General features: G+C 38.3%; 1 protein-coding gene across 7 annotated transcripts in view; it reads right to left on the bottom strand.

Annotated features, from left to right (window-relative positions):
- Window positions 1-21643, bottom strand: part of dcun1d4 (DCN1, defective in cullin neddylation 1, domain containing 4 (S. cerevisiae)) — a 38097-nt gene that overhangs the window by 5543 nt on the left and 10911 nt on the right. For 2 of the 7 annotated variants that reach the window (XR_013199988.1, XM_077220582.1), the window contains exons 1-5: window positions 18779-18832; window positions 9750-9820; window positions 8049-8088; window positions 3691-3778; window positions 2466-2554 (exon numbers count right to left, since the gene is read on the bottom strand). Coding sequence is in view for 5 of the 7 variants with exons in the window: in XM_077220582.1 (XP_077076697.1) it covers window positions 2466-2554; window positions 3691-3778; window positions 8049-8088; window positions 9750-9820; window positions 18779-18809 (319 nt within the window). In the remaining 2 variants the exon portion in view is untranslated. Of the gene's footprint in view, window positions 1-2465; window positions 2555-3690; window positions 3779-8048; window positions 8089-9749; window positions 9821-18474; window positions 18899-21643 lie in introns of those variants that run through there. The other 5 variants (XR_013199989.1, XM_077220584.1, XM_077220583.1 and 2 more) reach the window with 5 other exon arrangements.

Below are 21643 nucleotides of genomic sequence, written 5' to 3'. Positions count from 1 at the left end.
ACTTAATGGTGGATCTGGTGAAGAAGCTTTCAGCGTTCAAAAGATTGATTTTGAAGATGTTGAAAATAATAGTTTTGAGAATATGTTTGAGATCTCTGACGAGGACAGTGATGATTGTATAAACTAAAAACTCAAAATGTCTGCTCAAACTAAACACTTCCAAGCTCCAAAAGGTAACAAAAAGAAGTTCTGAGAAAAGCATAATTTGCACAGATGCCACTTGGTTTGATATTTTGTATGCATTTAAATTCAGACATTTTTTAAGTGTGACTTAAGTGGCCAAATACATTTTAGTATATACTTATAGTCACTCTATTTACATCTTAACTTCATTTGGAAAGTCTCTGAAGTCACAAGGGTGGAATTCTGAATAAAAAAAGAAAAGGAAAAAAAAAACTAGGGTAAATTTAGCTGACATTATTCACTGCCTTCTAGACATTTCATGTCAAATGATATGAGCTTATGTGATGTGCCCTTGATGTGATTATACCATTTTTAAGACCTTACCAATGACTAAGTTTACATGGACAGCAGTAATTTAATTATTGACCTTATTCTGAATTAGACAATATTCTGATTAAGGTGTTTATATGAGTTGCTTTTAAAATATTCCTTTTATGTTCCCGCTTTACATGTTATAGAACATAGATCGATTAATGGCACACGTCATTACGTCACCATGCCATGCCGTCCAACGTTCTCTCCGTATCAACATTCGCAGTTCGCAGGGCTCGAATTTATGAAACATTTATTCACTCTAGCATGAAGGTTGTATGAGATCTTTTAAGGTTTCAGCTTGAGGTTTGTGGCTTTTTTCCCCCCTCACCCTTTTCAAAATATTAAGTGTGAATTGGTTTGCATCCATTTGTGGAGGGTAAACATGGTCTCCCCTCCTAATGAGGGAACGCCGGTTTTCTCCATTGGAAATGGATGTAAATGTTTTCCTGATCAAATTTGTACGGTGGAAGATGTTCTTATGGCTATGGGAAATGTTGTTGGCCAAGTCTGTTGTCGTGTTTTTGGAAGAAGAAAAGTTTGTGAATGTGCTTGTAGAGACTGGGATTGAAATATCGGACACGTTTGTGCCGATGACACCTTTGCGTTCACCTGTAATGCGTGTCATAATCTCGGACAAGTGGAATTAAACCTGTTCCGCTCGGTTCTAAGAATAAACAAACTGAAAATCAAATCGAAGAGACTCAGGATAAAGGCCCAACTAACAGTGGATGCACTACTCGTTCCCTTGAGAACACACAGTTTTAAGAAGAGCAGGCGTCAGACAAGGAGTCAATGTCAAGATCAGAGGTGAGTAATAATAGGATTGTAGCTGCAAACATTGTACCATGTTGTTTTTCAGACCATCATTTTGTTACGTGTAATTTGACTTCGTCACAGACTCAGTGCAAAAGTCCTTGCTGGAAATTGAATGTTCATTTGTTACAGGAGATATTTTTGAGGGGCTTGGGTTTCCAGTTCGCATGGATACGCGGAAGCAACAAAGAAATCAGTTTTTTGGATTTTAAGGCCAGACAAGTAATTTGATGAGGTCAATTTGTAAAGAAAGACTACACGCCTGCGCACATATATATTCAAATACGCATACCTGTTTTTCTCTGCGCACAAACATACAGTAAACCTGCCTCACAAACAGCTCGCGAGTAACAAAACTGGCAACTTTTTCACGGATTATAGGCTGTAACGGTCAAAAAAACAACAAAATTATGTCAAAATTCCGGTAATGGCGAGTATCCTCATAAACACAGTTAGTTATGTCTTAAATAAACACAAACAACAAATTGAGAAAGAAAATGCATGCAGAAGCAGTGGCTGTCAATAATGTTCATAAAACAACAAAAGATAGCTTTAATTGTAAAGAATTAGGATTAATAGCCTAGCCTATGTATTTCATTAATACAGGACTAAAAGACTATCCAGTACTATATTACATTTGATTACTTTATTCAGTTTCTGAAGTATTTCTGTACCTGAATGATAGGTCTAACACTAGCATTCAGGTAAAGAAATACTATAGAAACTGAATAAAGTAATCAAATGTAAAATAACACTGGATAGTCTTTTCTCTTTATTTCATTTGTATCTTTATTCAGTTGTATTTATTTGTGCTACTTTTTCAGTTTAATTCAAAGATTGAAATCAAGCTTCCTTGTGTTGTGTAAACTCTGGAGCAACAAAATTGCTCTGTTGTAAAAAAACACAAATACAAATACAATGAGTGAGCAAACATTCAGGTGAGATAAATGTTACTTTTAAAACCAACACCCCCAACCACCACTACTTAACCCCTAATTTACTTTGAGTATGATTAAGATTCTTAATCAGAGGATTGTCTGAATCTGCTTAATATCAGAATATTGTTGTCCATGTAAACGTACCGAATGACATTAAAAAGTCAGTTTATGATAGTTCATAACATAACAAAACTCAACATGACTTTGCGTACATACCTGCATATTCATAAAACCACTCTAGACATCTCTTGCTAGAAAAAGCTTCAGCCTCCTGGATTTGCAATGTCTCCTGTTTTCTGTAAACACTGAAATGAATAGACAGGACTAAGCAGATGCTATTTAAATATACATTAACACACACTTATATGAACATTAAAGCGCAAACGTGCTGCATCTGATACAAACAAGAAGAGACGCCCACAAACACAGATCTGATGGTTCAATAAATAGTTATGACACTACATTATTATAAAATTCAGTTCCTTATGAGAATAAATACAGAATTCTCATCTTTCATCACCAAAATTACATATTTAAAGGTTTTTTTCCTGTGAAAAAAAATGATTCATGCCTTAAAATAGCTTCCACTCACTCACGCGAGCTCAGAGATTCACTCTGTTAACTTACTGAAGTAAACGCTGCACGATGGTATCACTTTTTTACAACGTCAGACACATAACAGTAATTAATATGATTAAACTTTTGCTCGACTATGTTATCAAACAGCTAATAATGTGTTGCTACTGTTACACAAACCAAGTTCCCATTCGCCATCTCAGCCTCCCTTCTAAAAATCAGCATCCTTGGAAATGCTTTGAACATCATAGAACGTCAGTGGAGAAAGGCATATAGTTCATCATAACATACATCACATGCATAATTCACTCGCTATATTGCTAAATGTACCATACCTGCTTTATAGCATAGTAGTGATATGCAAAAGCCCGCCCGCACGTTGACGTGATTGGTTACAAGGTAGTTTGTGATGTAAGAAACGTAGGCGTTTTCAAACCATGTTTTTGAGACGGTCTTTCTTTCACTGGAGTTTTAAGGAGAAAATACTCACCAATGGTGTTGACTTATGAATTTGCACATGGTTTGTCTTAAAGCATATTAAAATCACCACATAGACATATAATTGTCCATTAAAAACTTGATTTTCAACACAGGGGCCTTTAACTGATATGATTTGATAGGTACCTAGTTTAGCTGTTAATCAACAAGTTGGGTAGATGAATGAGTGTGTGTGTGTGTGTGTGTGTGTGTGTGTGTGTGTGTGTGTGTGTGTGTGTGTGTGTGTGTGTGTGTGTGTGTGTGTGTGTGTGTGTGTGTGTGTGTGTGTGTATGAGTGAATTAGAGGAAGGTCAACAGACAGATGGAATGGACAGAGATGGAGAGGCTGGAGAGATGGATGAATGGAAAGGTGATGTTTTGAGCATACTTATCCTGCCGGCTCTTCTTAGCAGACAGGTCATCTCCAGCAGTGGGTCTCCTCTTTTTCCTGGGGGGCATGGCTCTGGAGCAGCAGGCTGGAAAAAAAGAGAGACAGAACACAAAGATGAGGATTATTTTTGTTTCTCTTTTTCAGCACTTCCCTCCCACAAGCCAGGGATATGTCCTCATATCATTTGCATAAGACACAGTCCCGGTTCCAAAATCAAAAAATTGAGGGTGCTTCTGAAAATAGTGAGGATGCTCTCGTAAAGTAAGTGTAAGCAAAGAGAGACATTTAAGAGAATTTACAAGTCATTACTTGTATAAATAATGTTGAATAGAATACAGTTTTAAAAATATTTTGATATTAATAATTTTCTATTAATCTATTAGTCTGCATTTACATTGCTCATTGCAATTTTCGAGAGTGAATCCCACATTTATATCTAGATGTCACTTCCAAAATTTTGTTGCATGTGTAATTGGCCATCAGTCCTCTGCAGCATAAAAAAAATTTATTCAATGGTTTATACAGTGGTGGTCAGAATTAATGGCACCCCTGGTAAATATGATCAAAAATGGCTGTAAAAGGTAAATCTGCATTGTTTATTCTTTTGATCTTTCATTCCAAAAAATTGCAAAAATCTAACCTTTCATTGAAGTAAAAGAATTGAAAGTGGGGGGTAAATCACATTATTGTCACAGTCTTCGTCTGCACTAGTCTGTCTTAGTCTGCACTACACTCCCCAGAATCCTCCTTGTCTCCACACCTGAACTCACTCCCTCACTTATCAGCCCATTCATCGTTATCATCATCCATGTCACCTGTCTTCACCTTGTTATGCTTGATTTGTGCTTGTATTCAGTTTGCTTGCGTTCAGTCTGTCTTTGTCGGTTCTTGCCTATGTTACGAGTTATTATCACCGGAGTGTTTATCGTCTGCCTGTTTGTACCCTTTCGGTTTATTTTTGTAAGTAAAGTTTATTGTTATTGGAAATTCGACTTCTCGTCTTCCTTTGCATACACCTCCCGTGACAATTATGAAATAAATGCTTTTCTCCCAAACACGCTGGCCATAATTATTGGCTCCCTGTTATAAAATATTTTTTGCAACCTCTTGTCAACATAACAGCTCTGAGTTTTCTTCTATAATGCCTGATGAGTTTGGAGGAACAACTGACAACATATCGGAGACCATTCCTTCATACAGAATCTCTCCAGATACTTCAGATTCACAAGTTCGTGTTTGTGGTGCTTCTCTTCAGTTCACTAATTTTCTATAGGGTTCAGTTTAGGGCACTGGGACGGTCATGGCAGAAGCTTCATTTTGTGCTCAGTTACCCATTTTTGTATTGATTTTGATGTTTGTTTTGGACCGTTTACCTCATGGAAGATCCAAGACGGCTCTGAAAAAATAGGCCCACAACATATAAGCTCCACCAGTATATTTAACCCTAGGCATGGGTACTTTTTATCCCTGTTTGCACCAAACACATCAGGTGGGTTTGCAGCCAAAAAGCCCTTTTTTGTTTCATCTGACCACAGAATCCAGTCCCTTCTGAAGTTCCAGTCATGTCTGACAACTGAATATGCTGGAGTTTGTTTTTGGAGGAGCGAGGAGGATTTTTGTTGAAAGCCTCCCAAACAACATGTGGTGATGTAGGGGTTGTTTGATATATTTTTTAGGCTTTCTGACCCCCAAGACTTAACTAATCTCTGCAATTCTTCATCTGTGATCCTTGGAGAGTCTTTGGCCACTCAAGCTTTCCTCTCTACCGTGCATTAAGACAATATAGATACACGTCCTCTTCCTGGCAGATTCGTAACATCTTTAGTTGATTGGAACTTCTTATTGTGTGCTAAAAAAAAAGGTAAATATTAATGGGAATATACTTCATAATGGGAATTTTACTCGTAAAAACTTCTAGGGGTAGCAATAATTGTGGCCAACGTGTTTTGTAGAAAAGCATTTATTTCATGATGTGATTTCCCCCCTACTTTCAATTATTTTACTTCAATGAAAGGTTAGATTTTTGCAAATTTTTTGAATGAAAGATCAAAAGGATAAACAATGCAGATTTCTTTTTTACAGGTATTTTTGATCATATTTACCAGGGGTGCCATTAATTCTGACCACAACTGTATATAGCCTCGAAAGCGCGCAAAGACTAAAGAAGCTGTTACTCATCTCTGTTTATCACGATCTAATAAAGTTCCATTATAATCAATGAAGCCATCTACACTGCACAAAGAATCTCTTAATTGCTTTGTAACTTTATTTGCTAATGAGAAGATTCACGAATGTGCAGAACTCAGCACTAAACAAAAACGACGGCATTTTAAGCAGTGAGTGGACTAAAACACATCTGATTGGCCATTGCATTCAAGAGATTAACAAACATCTCTGTGATTGGCTACATTTTTCACCTTTGCAAAAACACGTTGTAAATAGAAACATTTGACATTCTCCAGAGCACAAACACAAATACACACTGAACGTTTTCCAAATCTGTTCCGCCAATATGCTATTATTACAAGCTTTCATCAAGCACCCCTGTAGAACCGGGTCTGATGAGACATCCTGCAAGCTCAATAGAGCCTTTATAAAGCTCAGAACATTAAGACCTGGAGGAATGGGACTTCTAAAGAGGACAAATATAAGGATTACAGTAAAAATACACAACCTTTCAAAGATTTATGTCAGTAAGATGCTCAAAAAGACTGCATTTATTTGATAAAATACATTAAAATAGTCATATTTTGAAATATTACAATTTAAAATAACTCTTTTCTATTATATAATTAAATATATTTATATAACTATAATATATTACAATGAGAAGTTCTACAGAACAAACTCTTAATACAGAAAATAATTTACATATTAAAATATTACAGGTTTCGTTAGCTATAATCTAGAAACATACGTAAATTTCATAGGTAACCGCTTGAGGCACTAATGTTAGAGTCCTCACAGCCTCGACAGCAAACTGCTGTTCTTTCTCTGCTAATGCAGCATCTAGTCAACAAATTAATTACTTTATAATGATATGTCAATATGTACTTCAATTGTTCTGTATTCATACTGATTCGCTGTCCGTGTTTTAAACGCACGTCTGAAGTGTCAGCGCTCTCTGTTCTGCGTGTTCTCTCCGTGCTGCGCACAGCTTCACGTGTTAACATAAACAACTCAGTCAGTGATAGTTTGTTATTTGTCCTATACAGGCCGCTCTCGCTCTGTATAATGCAACTGCACAACCGCAGACCACGTGTAACCACACCAGTCCAGGACCTCCACATCTAGCATCTTCACCTCCAAGATTGTCTGAAACCAGCCACCCGGACAGCTGCAGCAACAATCGGTTTGCATAACCAAAGAATTTCTGCACAAAACCCTCTCAGGGAAGCTCATCTGCATATTCGTCGTCCTCATCGGGGTCTCTACCTGACTGCAGTTCGTCGTCGTAACCAACTTTAGTGGGCAAATACTCACATTCGATGGCGTCTGGCACTTTGGAGGGGTGTTCTCTTCACAGATGAATCCCGGTTTTCACTGTACAGAGCAGACGGCAGACAGCGTGCATGGCGTCGTGTGGGTGAGTGGTTTGCTGATGTCAACTTTGTCGATTGAGTGGCCCATGGTGGCGGTTGTGTTATGGTATGGGCAGCCATATGTTATGGACAACGAACACAGGTGCATTTTATTAATGGCATTTTGAATGCACAGAGATACCGTGACGAGATCCTGAGGCCCATTGTTGTGCCATTCATCCACGACCACCACCTCATGTTGCAGCATGATAATGCACGGCCCCATGATGCAAGGATCTGTACACAATTCCTGGAAGCTGAAAACCTCCCAGTTATTGCATGGCAAGCATACTTACCGGACATGTCACCCATTGAGCATGTTTGTGATGTTCTGGATCGGCGTATACGACAGCGTGTTCCAGGTCCTGCCAATATCCAGCAACTTCGCACAGCCATTGAAGAGTAGACAAACATTCCACAGGCCATAATCAACAACCTGATCAACTCTAAGCGAAGGAGATGCATTGCACTGCCTGAGGCAAATGGGGGTCACACCAGATACTGACTGGTTTTCAGACCCCCCCTCCCCCCCTCCCCTGTGAGGTGGATGGATTATCTCGGCAAAGAAGAGATGCTCACTAATACAGATTTAGACAGATTTGTGAACAATATTTGAGAGAAACAGGCCTTTTGTGTACATAGAAAAAGTCTTAGATCTTTGAGTTCAGCTCATGAAAAATGGGGGCAAAAACAAAAGTGTTGCATTTATAATTTTGTTCAGTGTATATATATATTGATATTAGTTGATTAGTTTATGGAGAGATGGGGCATTACCTGTGCCGTGAACCTCTGGGCCGACGTCTTCTGTCAGGTTCTACAGTGAGAAAGAGACTGCATTTAACAACCACCATTACTCTTTCTCTTTCTCTCTCTCTTTCTCTGCTCAAACAACATTCTGCAGCAGACAAGCAAGTTTTTAGCACCGCACCAAAAAAAAGACAGTAAGCAAGTGTGTAATATAGGTGGCTGATAATCTTTTTTTCCTGTAACCTTTGAAAATGCTGCCAGTGCAGCTTTCTCAAAGACATTAGGGAGGAGAGTTCTGGAAATAAGATAATGTAGAGCATAATTCTGTGTCAATCAGGGTTATGAGGGTAGTTATTTAAGTAAATAGCTAGATCAAAGGTTAATTTTGTAGTACGTAATAATGCCGTTGAGAGTCTACACCGGTCTAGTGATGCACCAATCATGATTTTTACAAGCATACTGGCCGATTCTGATATCGATACCGATTTCTGTGTTGTTGGTTTTTTTTCTCTAAGCAACAAACAAGAAAGAATCACCAGATACATAAAAAAGATGTTTATTTGGTATTTAACAGGCCAAACTGACTTTTAGCTGTTAAAAACAATAACTATAACCATCTGAAATTAACGGCAAGAGCTGAGAGTGCTGTACTGACCGGTGAAGGGATGCACCGATTGACAGGTCATAAATCGGTTCCGATTTATGACCGGTCAATTGGTGCATCCCTACACCGGTCAGTACAGCACTGTCAGCTCTTGCATTAATCTCAATATAAGAACATCTGTCCTTTAACCAGGGAATAGGGGATTTATGGCCTGATTTAATAATATTCACATAACAATATTAGCTCATATTTGCAAAATTCTGCATGTGATACTGTATATATATTAAACAGCCTACACAAAATCTGTGTGAAGAAAAATATCAAATTTCAAGCGCCCATCATTCACTCTTTACTTGTCTGCTGTCCATTGCCCGATTGTTTAATAAGACTTTACTACCCCATTTCTGTTCAATGCACTTTACCATTTACAAAATATAGCGCATGTGTGTGAAAAAAGTCTGCAGATTTCATTTAGACCTGGTTATAGATCATCTATGATCTAAAGCCTCCTTAACATGTTTTATCTTTTAAAAATCATGTTTGAAGCCAGTTTGAAGGCTGGCAAATCAAACAAATATCTGACGAGAGTTTTTACTTCATAATCATAATCACAAACCTTTATTTGCTGGATTTAACTTCAGCAATAGCACACAGAGAACATATCTTTTTCAGAGAGATTCATCTATGTCTTTTCTAATAGTTTCACTAAATAAACTATGGGTGAATCCCAATTCTCTGTCTTATCCCTTACCCTTTTGCATGTTCACATGAGAGTAAGCCCTTACTCTCACGTGAATGTGCAAAACTAAGGGGAAGGGGTAAGACATAGAAATGGGATTCACCCTTAGACTTAAACTAGACAGAAATCAATTATACATTGGTAAACTTTGGTATTGACCTTGAAAACTGAACATTTTGTTGATTTTGTGTGGATTTAGTGGCCTACCTGCCAGAATCATATTGATACAAAATAAACAATCATCTAGTGATAAAATAAACATGAAATGTGCACAAATCCCATCCGTATAAATGCTCTTGGTTTAAATCATTTAAAGGCATGAAAGTTAAATCTGGCAAAAAAGCTGATGAGTATTTAAGTGCAGGCAAATGGAGCCCATATTTACCAGCCTGTGCAGGGTGTGGTAGATCTTGTGGATACTAGCCAGTGTGGACAAATTAGAGTTCAGCTGAAAATCTGTTAGGGAGATATACAAATAAACATCTGTTACTCCTGGCAGTTATGTACAAGCATCTGAGCTGTACATAGGTTTCTATGTGTTTGTTCACACAATGTCTTCAGTCTAGATGTAGAAGTTATTGAGAATATGAAGAAAAAAAGAAAGAAGAAAACACATCTGCTTCAGTCAGCCTGTGGAGTGACATAAATATGAGAGGCCATGTGAGATATTTTATTGTTTCTAATAAGCTAATGCATACAATATGCATTTAACTGCTTTATGTGCCTTCATTATAAGCATAGTCATTTTAGTTTGGGGTAGCAGGGATCACTAAATGTGCGATCACCCCGTCCCTGGCCAAGTGGCTCCTTTATGGGGTCCGATCCGTTATGAGTCCTCTGCTTAGGCATGATGCTTTTGGATCAGGCCATGTATGCACTGATTTTCCTGCCGCACTGCTCAGGTGTGTAAAATAGGCACAGGGGTTAGCTCCCCCTGTGCCGTCAAACTTCTGCTACAAATCTAGAAAGAAAGCCTCGAAACAATCGAATTACCCAATGTCGACCACTGCATGGACCACGATTACGAATTAGCGAATCCGATTTGACTATCCTTGAAGTGAACATCATAGGACTACGGTCCAATATTGGGGATCTTGCCCACTGTTGCTCAGTGAAGAAACCCTCCATAGTCATCGGAGTCGAGACCTTTCCTGGATTCCATCTAGATCCCTGGCTATTCGCTCAACTGTCGCAGAGATCACACTCGAAAAAACGGTGGTGGTATAGAAGTATACTGTCTAGAAGGAATATCCATCTATCACAATCCATCTAGAGACCCTGATGACCTTGAGCTTATGTGGTTTACTGTTGCTCTGAAAACCAGGACACTCCTGGTAGGTGCTATTTACCGCCCCCCAAGTGCCTCCTGCGATATCATAGACTACCTTGACAAGAACACATTCGCAGTGATGGACGAATACAGAGCACAGTCTGTAATGCTCATAGGTGACTTCAATGTACACCACCACGAGTGGCTGGGCAGTAACAAAACTGACACTGCTGGATGGCGACTCTTACAACTCACCAATTGTCTGGGACTAGATCAGACTGTCATGGAACCAACTAGAGGAGATAATATTCTAGATCTAGTTCTCTCAGACATACCAGCAACTACTACCACCTTAGCACAAATGGGAACCTCTGATCACAATCCTGTTCTAATACAGCTACAAATCCCAGTCTTTAGGGACCAGCCATACAAGAGAACAGTATGGAGATACGATAAGGCTCACTTCTGGGAAATGAGAGGTTACCATACCAACATCAACTGGCCCTGTATTCTTAAGGATGAAGATCCTGAAATCATCTGCACAAACTTTACCACCATACTGCGAGACGCCATGGCACTATATATTCCCAACAAGACCATCACCAAAAAGCAAGGGGATAAAGCCTGGTTCAACGCAGAATGTAGAAGATTAGCCATGATAAAAAGAAAGCTTTATTTCAACATACGGACCTCTGATGACCCGTCTATGAAACGGAAGTTCCTCAAGGCAAGAGCAGCTTTCAATCAAGCTGAAAAGAGGGCAAAAAGGGAGTATTACTCCAAATTGAGGAATGAACTTGCAGATAACTAACTCACTAAGCTCAAAAAGATGGTGGGGTATAGTAAATTCACTTTCAGGCAGAAGTGGTTTCACAGAAATCCCGGTCATTGAACACCGGGGTATCACCCACATTAGTGCCAGAGCAAAGGCTAACATTTTCTGTCAAACTTTTGCAGAGAAGTGTACTTTGCCTGTTGCATCTGAGCATTCGATGCCTCGGTGCCAGCAACCAACATCCTCTTTTGCCAATGTGCACTTTAAACCCAAAGACATTAGAAACATTCTTCGTAACCTTGATCCAGCAAAGGCAACGGGACCTGATGAAATACCAACAAAAGTGCTAACAGAATGTGCAGCAGGAATTGGCCTGCCCCCTCAGTCGTCTCTTTCAAATTCTCTTCTCACATGGCGTGTTCCCCAAACAATGGAAAAATGCCAGAGTGATACCAATACATGAAAGAGACTCTAAATCAGATCCGACCAATTATCGTCCCATATCCCTCCTTTCAGTCCTTAGCAAAGTGACGGAATCCTCAGTTCATAAACAGCTCCAGGCCTACCTCATCCATCATAATTTAATTTCTAATAAACAGTATGGATTTAAACCGAACCACTGCACAGCAGATCTCCTTACAGTATTGTCGCAGATGTGGAACAACATCTTAGACAAGGGAGGTGAGGTGTATATTGTTGCACTAGACATTAAAGGAGCGTTCAACCAGGTTTGGCACAACGGCCTTCTGGATGAGCTTTCTGCTAAAGGCATAACTGGGCCATTACATTCTTGGCTAAAGAACTACCTGGAAGGAAGGTCCATACAGGTCGTGCTCTCCGGTCAGTCCTCATCACCTCAACCAATCAACGCCCCGGTGCCCCAGGGATCCATTCTCGGCCCGCTATTATTCTCCATCTTCATTGACGGTGTTGTAGAACAGTGCAATAACAGCATTTTTCTATATGCGGATGATTCCACCATTTATGCCCCAGTAACGACACTTAATGGTCCCAATGTGGCAGCATCCCTAAATAAAGACCTGGAGAATATTAGCAGGTGGGCAGATGCTTGGAAGGTCACATTCGAACCCAGCAAATGCAAGGCTATGGTTCTGTCGAGAAAGAGGCCTCCATCCTGCCCAGACCTGTTCTTTGGGGCAATCAGAATTGACCTCTTTGAGCAGTTGAATATTCTGGGACTATGTATCGATAAGAAGTTGCTATGGACTAATCACCTGTCAAACATGGACAAGCGTGCTGGACAGTGTCCTGGAGCTCTGCGCAGGTTGGCCAACAAGCTTGACGTCAAAGGTAGGGCCAATGTCTACAAAGCACAAGTCGGGAGTACCATGGAGTACTCATGCCTTGCCTGGATGAATGCATTACAGACCACCCTTGGGCAGCTTGACAACATCCAAAAAAAGGCACTGAAAATCATTGGGGAGGATGAGGACACTGCCCTAAGGAAATATGCAATCAGCCAGCTCAGCCATCGTAGAACTGTTGCAGCAACAACTATGATTTTTAAAAATGCACACTGAAAACTGTCCAGAAGATCTCAAAGCTCTGCTACCTCCACCAGATCTCTTTTGCCAAATCACTCGAAGAGCACAACCAAGTCACGCCCTAAAACTCCCCAAGTCTAACACCAAATGCTTGGGGAGGAGCTTTCTTCATTCGGCTGTAACAATTTGGAACTGTCTCCCCTGTACTGTAGTAGGTGAAATCACCTCAAAGAATATTCTGGCCTTCAAGAAGAGACTAAACAAACATCTTCTCAGAAATAAAAAATTGCAATTTCTTGATGCTTAATGTCACTTATACAATATTCCTAGTTCTGAGCAGCCGCAGATCACGATAGGCTCTCGGGTCAACTGTTAAAGCCTGTATCTGCTAAGCATTAATAATTTTTTTTTTTTTAAATAGTCAACTATCAACATAGTCATCCATAATCTTTATATGGTGGTTCCTAAACTAAGGTACACGTACCCCTGGGTGTATGCGAGGCGACAGAAGGGGTACGTGAGTTTTGACATTCATTTAAATCCACCCCACCTTAAAACAACATTAAAACCGATGTATTTCTAACAGGCAAAATGACGTAAAATCCAATCAAATTACCATATCTTTTGCAGTCAAAACAGACTGTATCCACACAAACGCGCACATGATAGGTTACATGCAGAATATGCTGCTTTAGCAAATCGAGCTACATTACTGCCGTTCTTTATAATGTACCTTCGTAAAAGTGGGGATTTAGAACTTACTAGCATGAAGAACAAATATAGACACAGACTGTGGTGCATAGAGATCGATTAAGACTCAAAACTCTCTTTGAAAAGTTTTTGTTTTTTAATGTTGATATATATATATATATATTATACGGGCAAGAATGCAATTTTTCCAAATAGCCACACAATTGCGACATTCATTTTATACAAAAAACAATAGGGTAATATTAAAGGTGCAATAGGTGATTCTCTACAGAAACATTTTTTGTTATGCTGGTTGAAAGTCTCCTCATATCCTGATAGCAATCACTAGGAGGTTAAGAGGTCTAAATGTATTTTTAGAAATATTTATCATCTGTGGATGGCGTAGGACCATAAAATGTTTGTTCAAGTATTGCATTCGGTCCGAATTAAATGATAGAATGTGTTCCAAGTCAGTCAACGTGTGTTTGCATACCACTGAGCAGCCTGTTCACAGACATCATTCGTCATCAGTACGTTCACGTACGCTGTGCAGACAGAGCGAGAATGGCAGGCAAACAGTTGTTTACGTTCTTTATTGTAGTACTGTTACTCACTGTACTGTAAAGTTTTCTCACTGGTGAATGATACATGATTTAATCCAATAACGTTGTCTCTGGTCATCTTGCTTCTGGTTTGTGCGTGTTCATGTGTTTTTGAGCAACACAGGGGATAGCTTTGGGCTTTGGATGGCGATTAGCAGTGAGGGTGGGATTGTATGCTTTTAATGCTACCAGGAAAAAGTTAGCATTTCCCAGATCACCTATTGCACCTTCAAGCAATGTCCATTTTAAAAACAGTATTGTTTGCTCTATTTTGCAATGAAATAATTGTTCCAACGAAAGTAACAGCAGAACTGCAACACACAGCAGGGTTTTTGAACGAATCATGAAAGTCAATGATCCAATTACCCATTCATTATAAAGCCACTTGTTTCATTACGGAATGAATGAATAAATGAACGAACGAACTAATGAATGAATGACTTGATGACTCACACATTAAGACAGTGCATTACCGCCACCTACTACATCATTGCATATTTCTATATTGGACAATTTATATATATATATATATATATATATATATATATATATATATATATATATATATATATATATATACATATATATATATATATATATATATATATATATATATACATATATATATATATAACACATTATTTATTGTACAAAGTTATTTATAAAGGTAAAGGGGGGGGGCAAATGTTGTCCATTAATGGAAAAGGTGTGACCGCAGTCTAAGTGGAAGAGAGGAGGTATGCCGAATGATGTTAAATGCCTCAGGGGGTACGCCATTCTAAAAAGTCTGGGAACCACTGCTTTATATTATATTTATAGTATGGTTTCATCATTAAGAAAGTAAATGTCAGTGTGGAGGTCATATTTCTCTGGCATGTTAATATAAGGTCCTAGTAAATATCAGATATCTCGAATAAATTTGTGGAAGCAAGACTTGGGATTAGATATAGATAGTTAAGAATAAATATCCACATACCCAAATACAGGTAGTTAATAGTCAATCGAAAGTGGCTTACAAAGATAAACATAACTCCAGTTAATCAAAATAAAATCCACAGTGATATTCCAAAATGATACTTGTATTAAACATAACATAACCTAGGTAACACTTCTAAAGGTGCATTGATTCACTGCATGTGATAATGTGAAGAAATTCATAGTCAATAATGAAAGTCAGTAATGTGATATCAATATTGGTCTTTTTTAATTTACCCTTGAATCCAGTTTTTCACTTTTATTCTTCCAGATAATATGGCCTAAATATCAAAACAAGATATTCAGATATGAATAGACATCCATTTGTATAGGTCAATGGCATCTTTTGAAAGGCCCACTATAACGCAGTAACTAAGAATAAAGAATTCTCCTCATGCAGTGCAATGGAAAATATGTATACAGGTCCTTCTCAAAAAATTAGCAAATTGTGATTAAGTTCATTATTTTCCATAATGTAATGATAAAAATTACACTTTCATATATTTTAGATTCATTGCACACCAACTGAAATATTTCAGGTCTTTTATTGTTTTAATACCGATGATTTTGGCATACAGCTCATGAAAACCCAAAATTCCTATCTCAAAAAATTTGCATATTTCATCAGACCAATAAAATAAGTGTTTTTAACACAAAAAAGTCAACCTTCAAATAATTATGTTCAGTTATGCACTCAATACTTGGTCGGGAATCCTTTTGCAGAAATGACTGCTTCAATGCGGCGTGGCATGGAGGCAATCAGCCTGTGGCACTGCTGAGGTGTTATGGAGGCCCAGGATGCTTCGATAGCGGCCTTAAGCTCATCCAGAGTGTTGGGTCTTGCGTCTCTCAACTTTCTCTTCACAATATCCCACAGATTCTCTATGGGGTTCAGGTCAGGAGAGTTGGCAGGCCAATTGAGCACAGTAGTACCATGGTCAGTAAACCATTTACCAGTGGTTTTGCCACTGTGAGCAGGTACCAGGTCGTGCTGAAAAATGAAATCTTCATCTCCATAAAGCTTTTCAGCAGATGGAAGCATGAAGTGCTCCAAAATCTCCTGATAGCTAGCTGCATTGACCCTGCCCTTGATAAAACACAGTGGACCAACACCAGCAGCTGACATGGCACCCCAGACCATCACTGACTGTGGGTACTTGACACTGGACTTCAGGCATTTTGGCATTTCCTTCTCCCCAGTCTTCCTCCAGACTCTGGCACCTTGATTTCCGAATGACATGCAAAATTTGCTTTCATCCGAAAAAAGTACTTTGGACCACTGACCAACAGTCCAGTGCTGCTTCTCTGTAGCCCAGGTCAGGCGCTTCTGCCGCTGTTTCTGGTTGAAAAGTGGCTTGACCTGGGGAATGCGGCACCTGTAGCCCATTTCCTGCACACGCCTGTGCACGGTGGCTCTGGATGTTTCTACTCCAGACTCAGTCCACTGCTTCCACTGGTCCCCCAAGGTCTGGAATCGGTCCTTCTCCACAATCTTCCTCAGGGTCCGGTCACCTCTTCTCGTTGTGCAGTGTTTTTTGCCACACTTTTTCCTTCCCACAGACTTCCCACTGAGGTGCCTTGATACAGCACTCTGGGAACAGCCTATTTGTTCAGAAATTTCTTTCTGTGTCTTACCCTCTTGCTTGAGGGTGTCAATGATGGCCTTCTGGACAGCAGTCAGGTCAGCAGTCTTACCCATGATTGCGGTTTTGAGTAATGAACCAGGCTGAGTTTTTAAAAGCCTCAGGAATCTTTTGCAGGTGTTTAGAGTTAATTAGTTGATTCAGATGATTAGGTTAATAGCTTGTTTAGAGACCCTTCTCATGATATGCAAATTTTTTGAGGTAGGAATTTTGGGTTTTCATGAGCTGTATGCCAAAATCATCAGTATTAAAACAATAAAAGACCTGAAATATTTCAGTTGGTGTGCAATGAATCTAAAATATATGAAAGTTTAATTTTTATCATTACATTATGGAAAATTACGAACTTTATCACAATATGCTAATTTTTTGAGAAGGACCTGCATATTCTAAAGTATAAAGAAGCCTAATTTGAAAGTTTATGGATCTCTTGATATTTGTCATAATGAAAATAACTACATAGCGTATAAACACCAGTTTACATTGTAAATGCGTGTTATGCTGGTTATATTTTGTAACTTTTCTCTGGTTTTATTATTTGGCATTATAATGTTTGTGATGTAGGCCTACATTTTTTCCAGTCTTGAAAATATGTAGCTTACAACGGGAATACCTAAATAAATACAATATGTGGCTTATAAAACGTAGCCTAAACGTGTTTTGGGCGCATGAAAACGAAAGTTGGCATTATTCATTTGTAAAGAAACTAAAGACTGGCGTAGCACCAAGAAAATGACGTAAGCATATGATTAATTTTGCACATATTATAAACTTTCACGTTCTCGTTATTCGGATTTAAAAAATTGATCATACAGGCCTTGTATATGAGAGATATGCGAGTAGGCAGGCCTGCAAAACAACATTAAATTCAGATATAATGAAAGATATATTATTTATATAATGCCCGGCATCTAATCCAGTGCATTACTAAAGCAAACTCGACAAAAAATGAGACCCATTTATGAACCTCTGACGCAGTTGTCAGGAATACCAGTAGATATAACACCCCAAACATGTAATAAACAGTATTAGTCGAATTCGCAACAAAATGTTTCAAACATTCTCCGCTCTATATTGACAGCTCTTTAAAATAACATTTTCTGCCACATAGTTAACACAAGAGTGTATACACACATAACTTGCAAAGACTTTACAAAGTATCTGGAGAGTATGTGGACTTCTGGGGGATGTAGTCTAACGACAAACAACGCCTACTCTTGCCAATGAAATGGTTCGGCTGAATAAACCACATTTCCCAGAATTCCCCAAATCATAATTTCAATCGGCACTCTCCCCAACTGATGAATGCGACCCAAATGCTGCAAAAAAGATTTTCTATCTTTGATCAAAAACATTTTTTTCACAACGCTGTGCAGTTGATCTTTCAGGTGGCCGTACAGTAATGCGTCAGATCACATTTAACGTGTTTGCAAGCACTAAATTTTTACACAACTGCGTCACAATTTTCACCCCCTGTCATTTTTCCGCAGTTTTCTCGGAAAAATCTGACCCGTTTAGCTCTAAAACAGCAACCTTTAACTTGCTCTTCGGTGGCTTTGCATTACTCGTTCGAGTTGTGATGAGATGGATCCCTTAAGGTTATTAAAGGTAATTAGTGTACAAGTGTATTGTGTAAATAGGATCAGATACCTTGCTCGGATTGCTGTAACGTTATACTCAAGCAAAGAAGGCTAAAATACAACGAGATTCCTTTGCAAGGTCGTTGTCGCTTGCAAGCGCCCAAGACATCGGAGTAAAAACACAAAGAGAGCAGCTAGCAAGCTCAGAGTCAATCTGATGATTTGTATGCTCGGGTAACGGCTATTTTACTCACAAAATGCGTCAATACAGCGAATCATGCGTCTTAAAAGAAGTCACGGCGACTTGTCAGGGTTCAGCAAGTTCGCAGTTGCCATCACAGGTCGACAGAATACGAATAGCAGTGAAAACGTACTATTGTACTTCCTTGACGCATCTGAGTGCATTTTTATGAAACACACAACTGTATTTGTGTGAGTCTACAGCCGGCCAGTGGGCGGGACACGTCAGTATTATTCCTGCCCACAAATGATTTAGATGGGTCAAATTTTCAGGCACCACGCCCACTTGTGTCATTGATTGGTCGAGAGGAGTGTCAAATACATTGCGCAAGAAGCAATGTGTACATCCCGCCTTTAAACCAACCTGATAAGTTAAGGCGCTTTCATAGCCCCTCCTCTCAAAGCATATGATTGGCAGAGAAGATTGTCTACACCCATCAGTTACGATAGTTTCCTCGTGCATAGAAGAAAGCCAGCCCACGATGACACGCTATTGGCTCATCTGTGCTCCAACACAGAGCCCACTTGGGTTAACAAAACAATGATGAGAGAAAGAATACAGAGAAAAACATTACTGAACGAGGCTGTTACTTTTGCTTGTTTGACCGCTATTGTCATTCAAAACATTGAAAAGTTTCAAAAGTAAATGGAAAACATCACAAGAAACAGGAACCACAATTATGTTAAGCCATTGTGATTAAAGGAGTAGCTCACCCATATCATCATTTCCTCACCCTCATGTTGTTTAAATCCTTTATGACTTTTATCTGTGGAGCGAAAAGTGATATGCTGCACAAACTAGCATATTCAGTCCCCATTTCTTTTAATGTTTAGACAAAATATATTATGTTGACAAATGGTGACAGCTAGACTTATTTATCTTAGCATATATATTTGTGAATCCTTTACTCAAAGTAATTCAGTCAAACATATCCCAGTGCTTAGTAGGCTATTACATGGTCTTTAATCTATACAAAAGCTCACTACTGATATCACTGTTATAATATTTAATATTCTACACTGAGTTTTGTGTGGGATCAGCTATCAGTTCTGCAATCTTTCCCTATAATTAATTATCCTATTTACAAGCATTCAACATGCATATTGTATGCTGTTTATAATGCACTGAATATGTTAAATGGGATTTCAGACAAAAAAAACTATTAAATCATTAATTGTTCTAATAAATTGCAGCTGAAGAATTTCTTGTCACAGAAAGTAAACTTTTTTAGTTTACTAAATGTTTATATTTATGCCTTTTGTGCTCCAGTACTGATTGACAGTCTCTGACTGCATATCAAGCTTCATATGGGTTAATTGTAAAGTTACCCACTGGCAAATAAGCTTCTGAGTTAATATGGCTCCCATGCAATTCAATGGAGTTATATTACATAGCTAAATTTAGAGTTCCTATAATAAAATATTCAAAATGTAAATTCCCCAAACAAGGTCTTGTTTCCATCTAAAACAACCCCAAGCACTGTTAGCTCAACTGTAATTTTGCCATGGATATATTGGGGCCTTAAAAAATAGAGATTCCAAAAGGTTGTTGTTTTTCCGCAGCGATGGCATCGAAGAATTTGGCTTCTCCAGAGAACCTTTCAGTATGGTTCTTAAAATAACTTGTTTGCTTAGTGTGAAGAGAATTTTTATGATCTGGAAAACTTGCTTCCACAATAAAGAATATTTTGTGCAATGAGAAGGTTCCATTGATGTTTTTCATGAAACCAGAGTGACCTTATAGGTAAAAAAAAAAAAAAAGGATGTGAGGGAGAGGCATGTGTTGTATAAGGATCCTAGATCACATACATTTCACAACTCAGAACTTTTTATGGAGTTTTTTTTTTTATCTAATGAAAGTCTTTTAGAAAGATATTTCATCAGCTGAACAATCAGTGAGTTGTTAAACAACATTGAACAATTCTGTTAAAATGAAATATGGTATTTGATTAAGGTCTATGCCAATAAAGAACCTATTCTGAGCAGAACCAGAAAATATGAACACATCACACCAGTCCTCAGGTCTTTACACTGGCTGCCAGTTACATTTAGGATTGATTTTAAAGTATTATTACTGGTATATAAATCATTCAATGGCCTAGGACCTCAATACATTGCAGATACGCTCAGTGAATATAAACCCAACAGATCACTCAGATCACTAGGATCACATCAGCTAGAAATACCAAGGGTTCACTCTAAGCATGGCGAGTCTGCTTTTAGCTACTATGCCAGCCGCAGCTGGAAGCAGCTTCCAGAAGAGATCAGATGTGCTCCTACAGTATCACATTCAAATCCAGACTCAAAACACATCTGTTTAGCTGTGCATTTACTGAATGAGCACTGTACCACTGTTCGTCCGACTGTTTGCACTGTATTTTATTTTATGTTTTAATTATTCTGATTTCATTTGATTATTTCTGTATTTTATCTTTTATTCTAAACTGTTTTAATTATTCTGATTTCTTTTGATTATTTTAATTTCTTCTATGTAAAGCACTTTGAATTACCATTGTGTATGAAATGTGCTATATAAATAAACTTGCCTTGCCTTATTTGTAAGAAGACTTTTTAAACAGACTAAGGTATTGTGATATATTTATAATACTTAAATCTGTAATAAAGAGATTAGTCAGTATGTTTTGTCAAAGTTCCTTTCGCTATTGCTATGGTTTCCTTTTCAGGGAATTTTTTTCTGTTGATCAGCATTTATTGAAGTAGGTGGATACTATTGGCCTTGATTACTTAAAGTTTTAAAACCCTGTACAATTACAAAAGTAAAGGAAAAACTTTTAAGTTTCTCAATTTTATGTTTTTCCCTACTATGGAAGTCAATGGAGTACATCAATCTGGTTACCAGCATTCTTCAAAATATCTTCTTTAGTGTTCAACAGAAGAAAAGGATTTCATAGAGGTCTGAAACAACTTGAAAAAGAGTAAATGATGACAGAATTTTAATTTTTAAGTGAACTATTCTTTTAAGGCCCATTCACACCGCA

The sequence above is a fragment of the Siphateles boraxobius genome, unplaced genomic scaffold (genome assembly GCF_051911475.1).
Source record: "Siphateles boraxobius isolate OS27281-9 unplaced genomic scaffold, OSU_SipBor_1 8, whole genome shotgun sequence".
Taxonomy (NCBI): domain Eukaryota; kingdom Metazoa; phylum Chordata; class Actinopteri; order Cypriniformes; family Leuciscidae; genus Siphateles; species Siphateles boraxobius.
The sequence above is the reverse complement of the archived record's forward strand: the minus strand, read 5'-3'. Positions and strand labels throughout refer to the sequence as shown.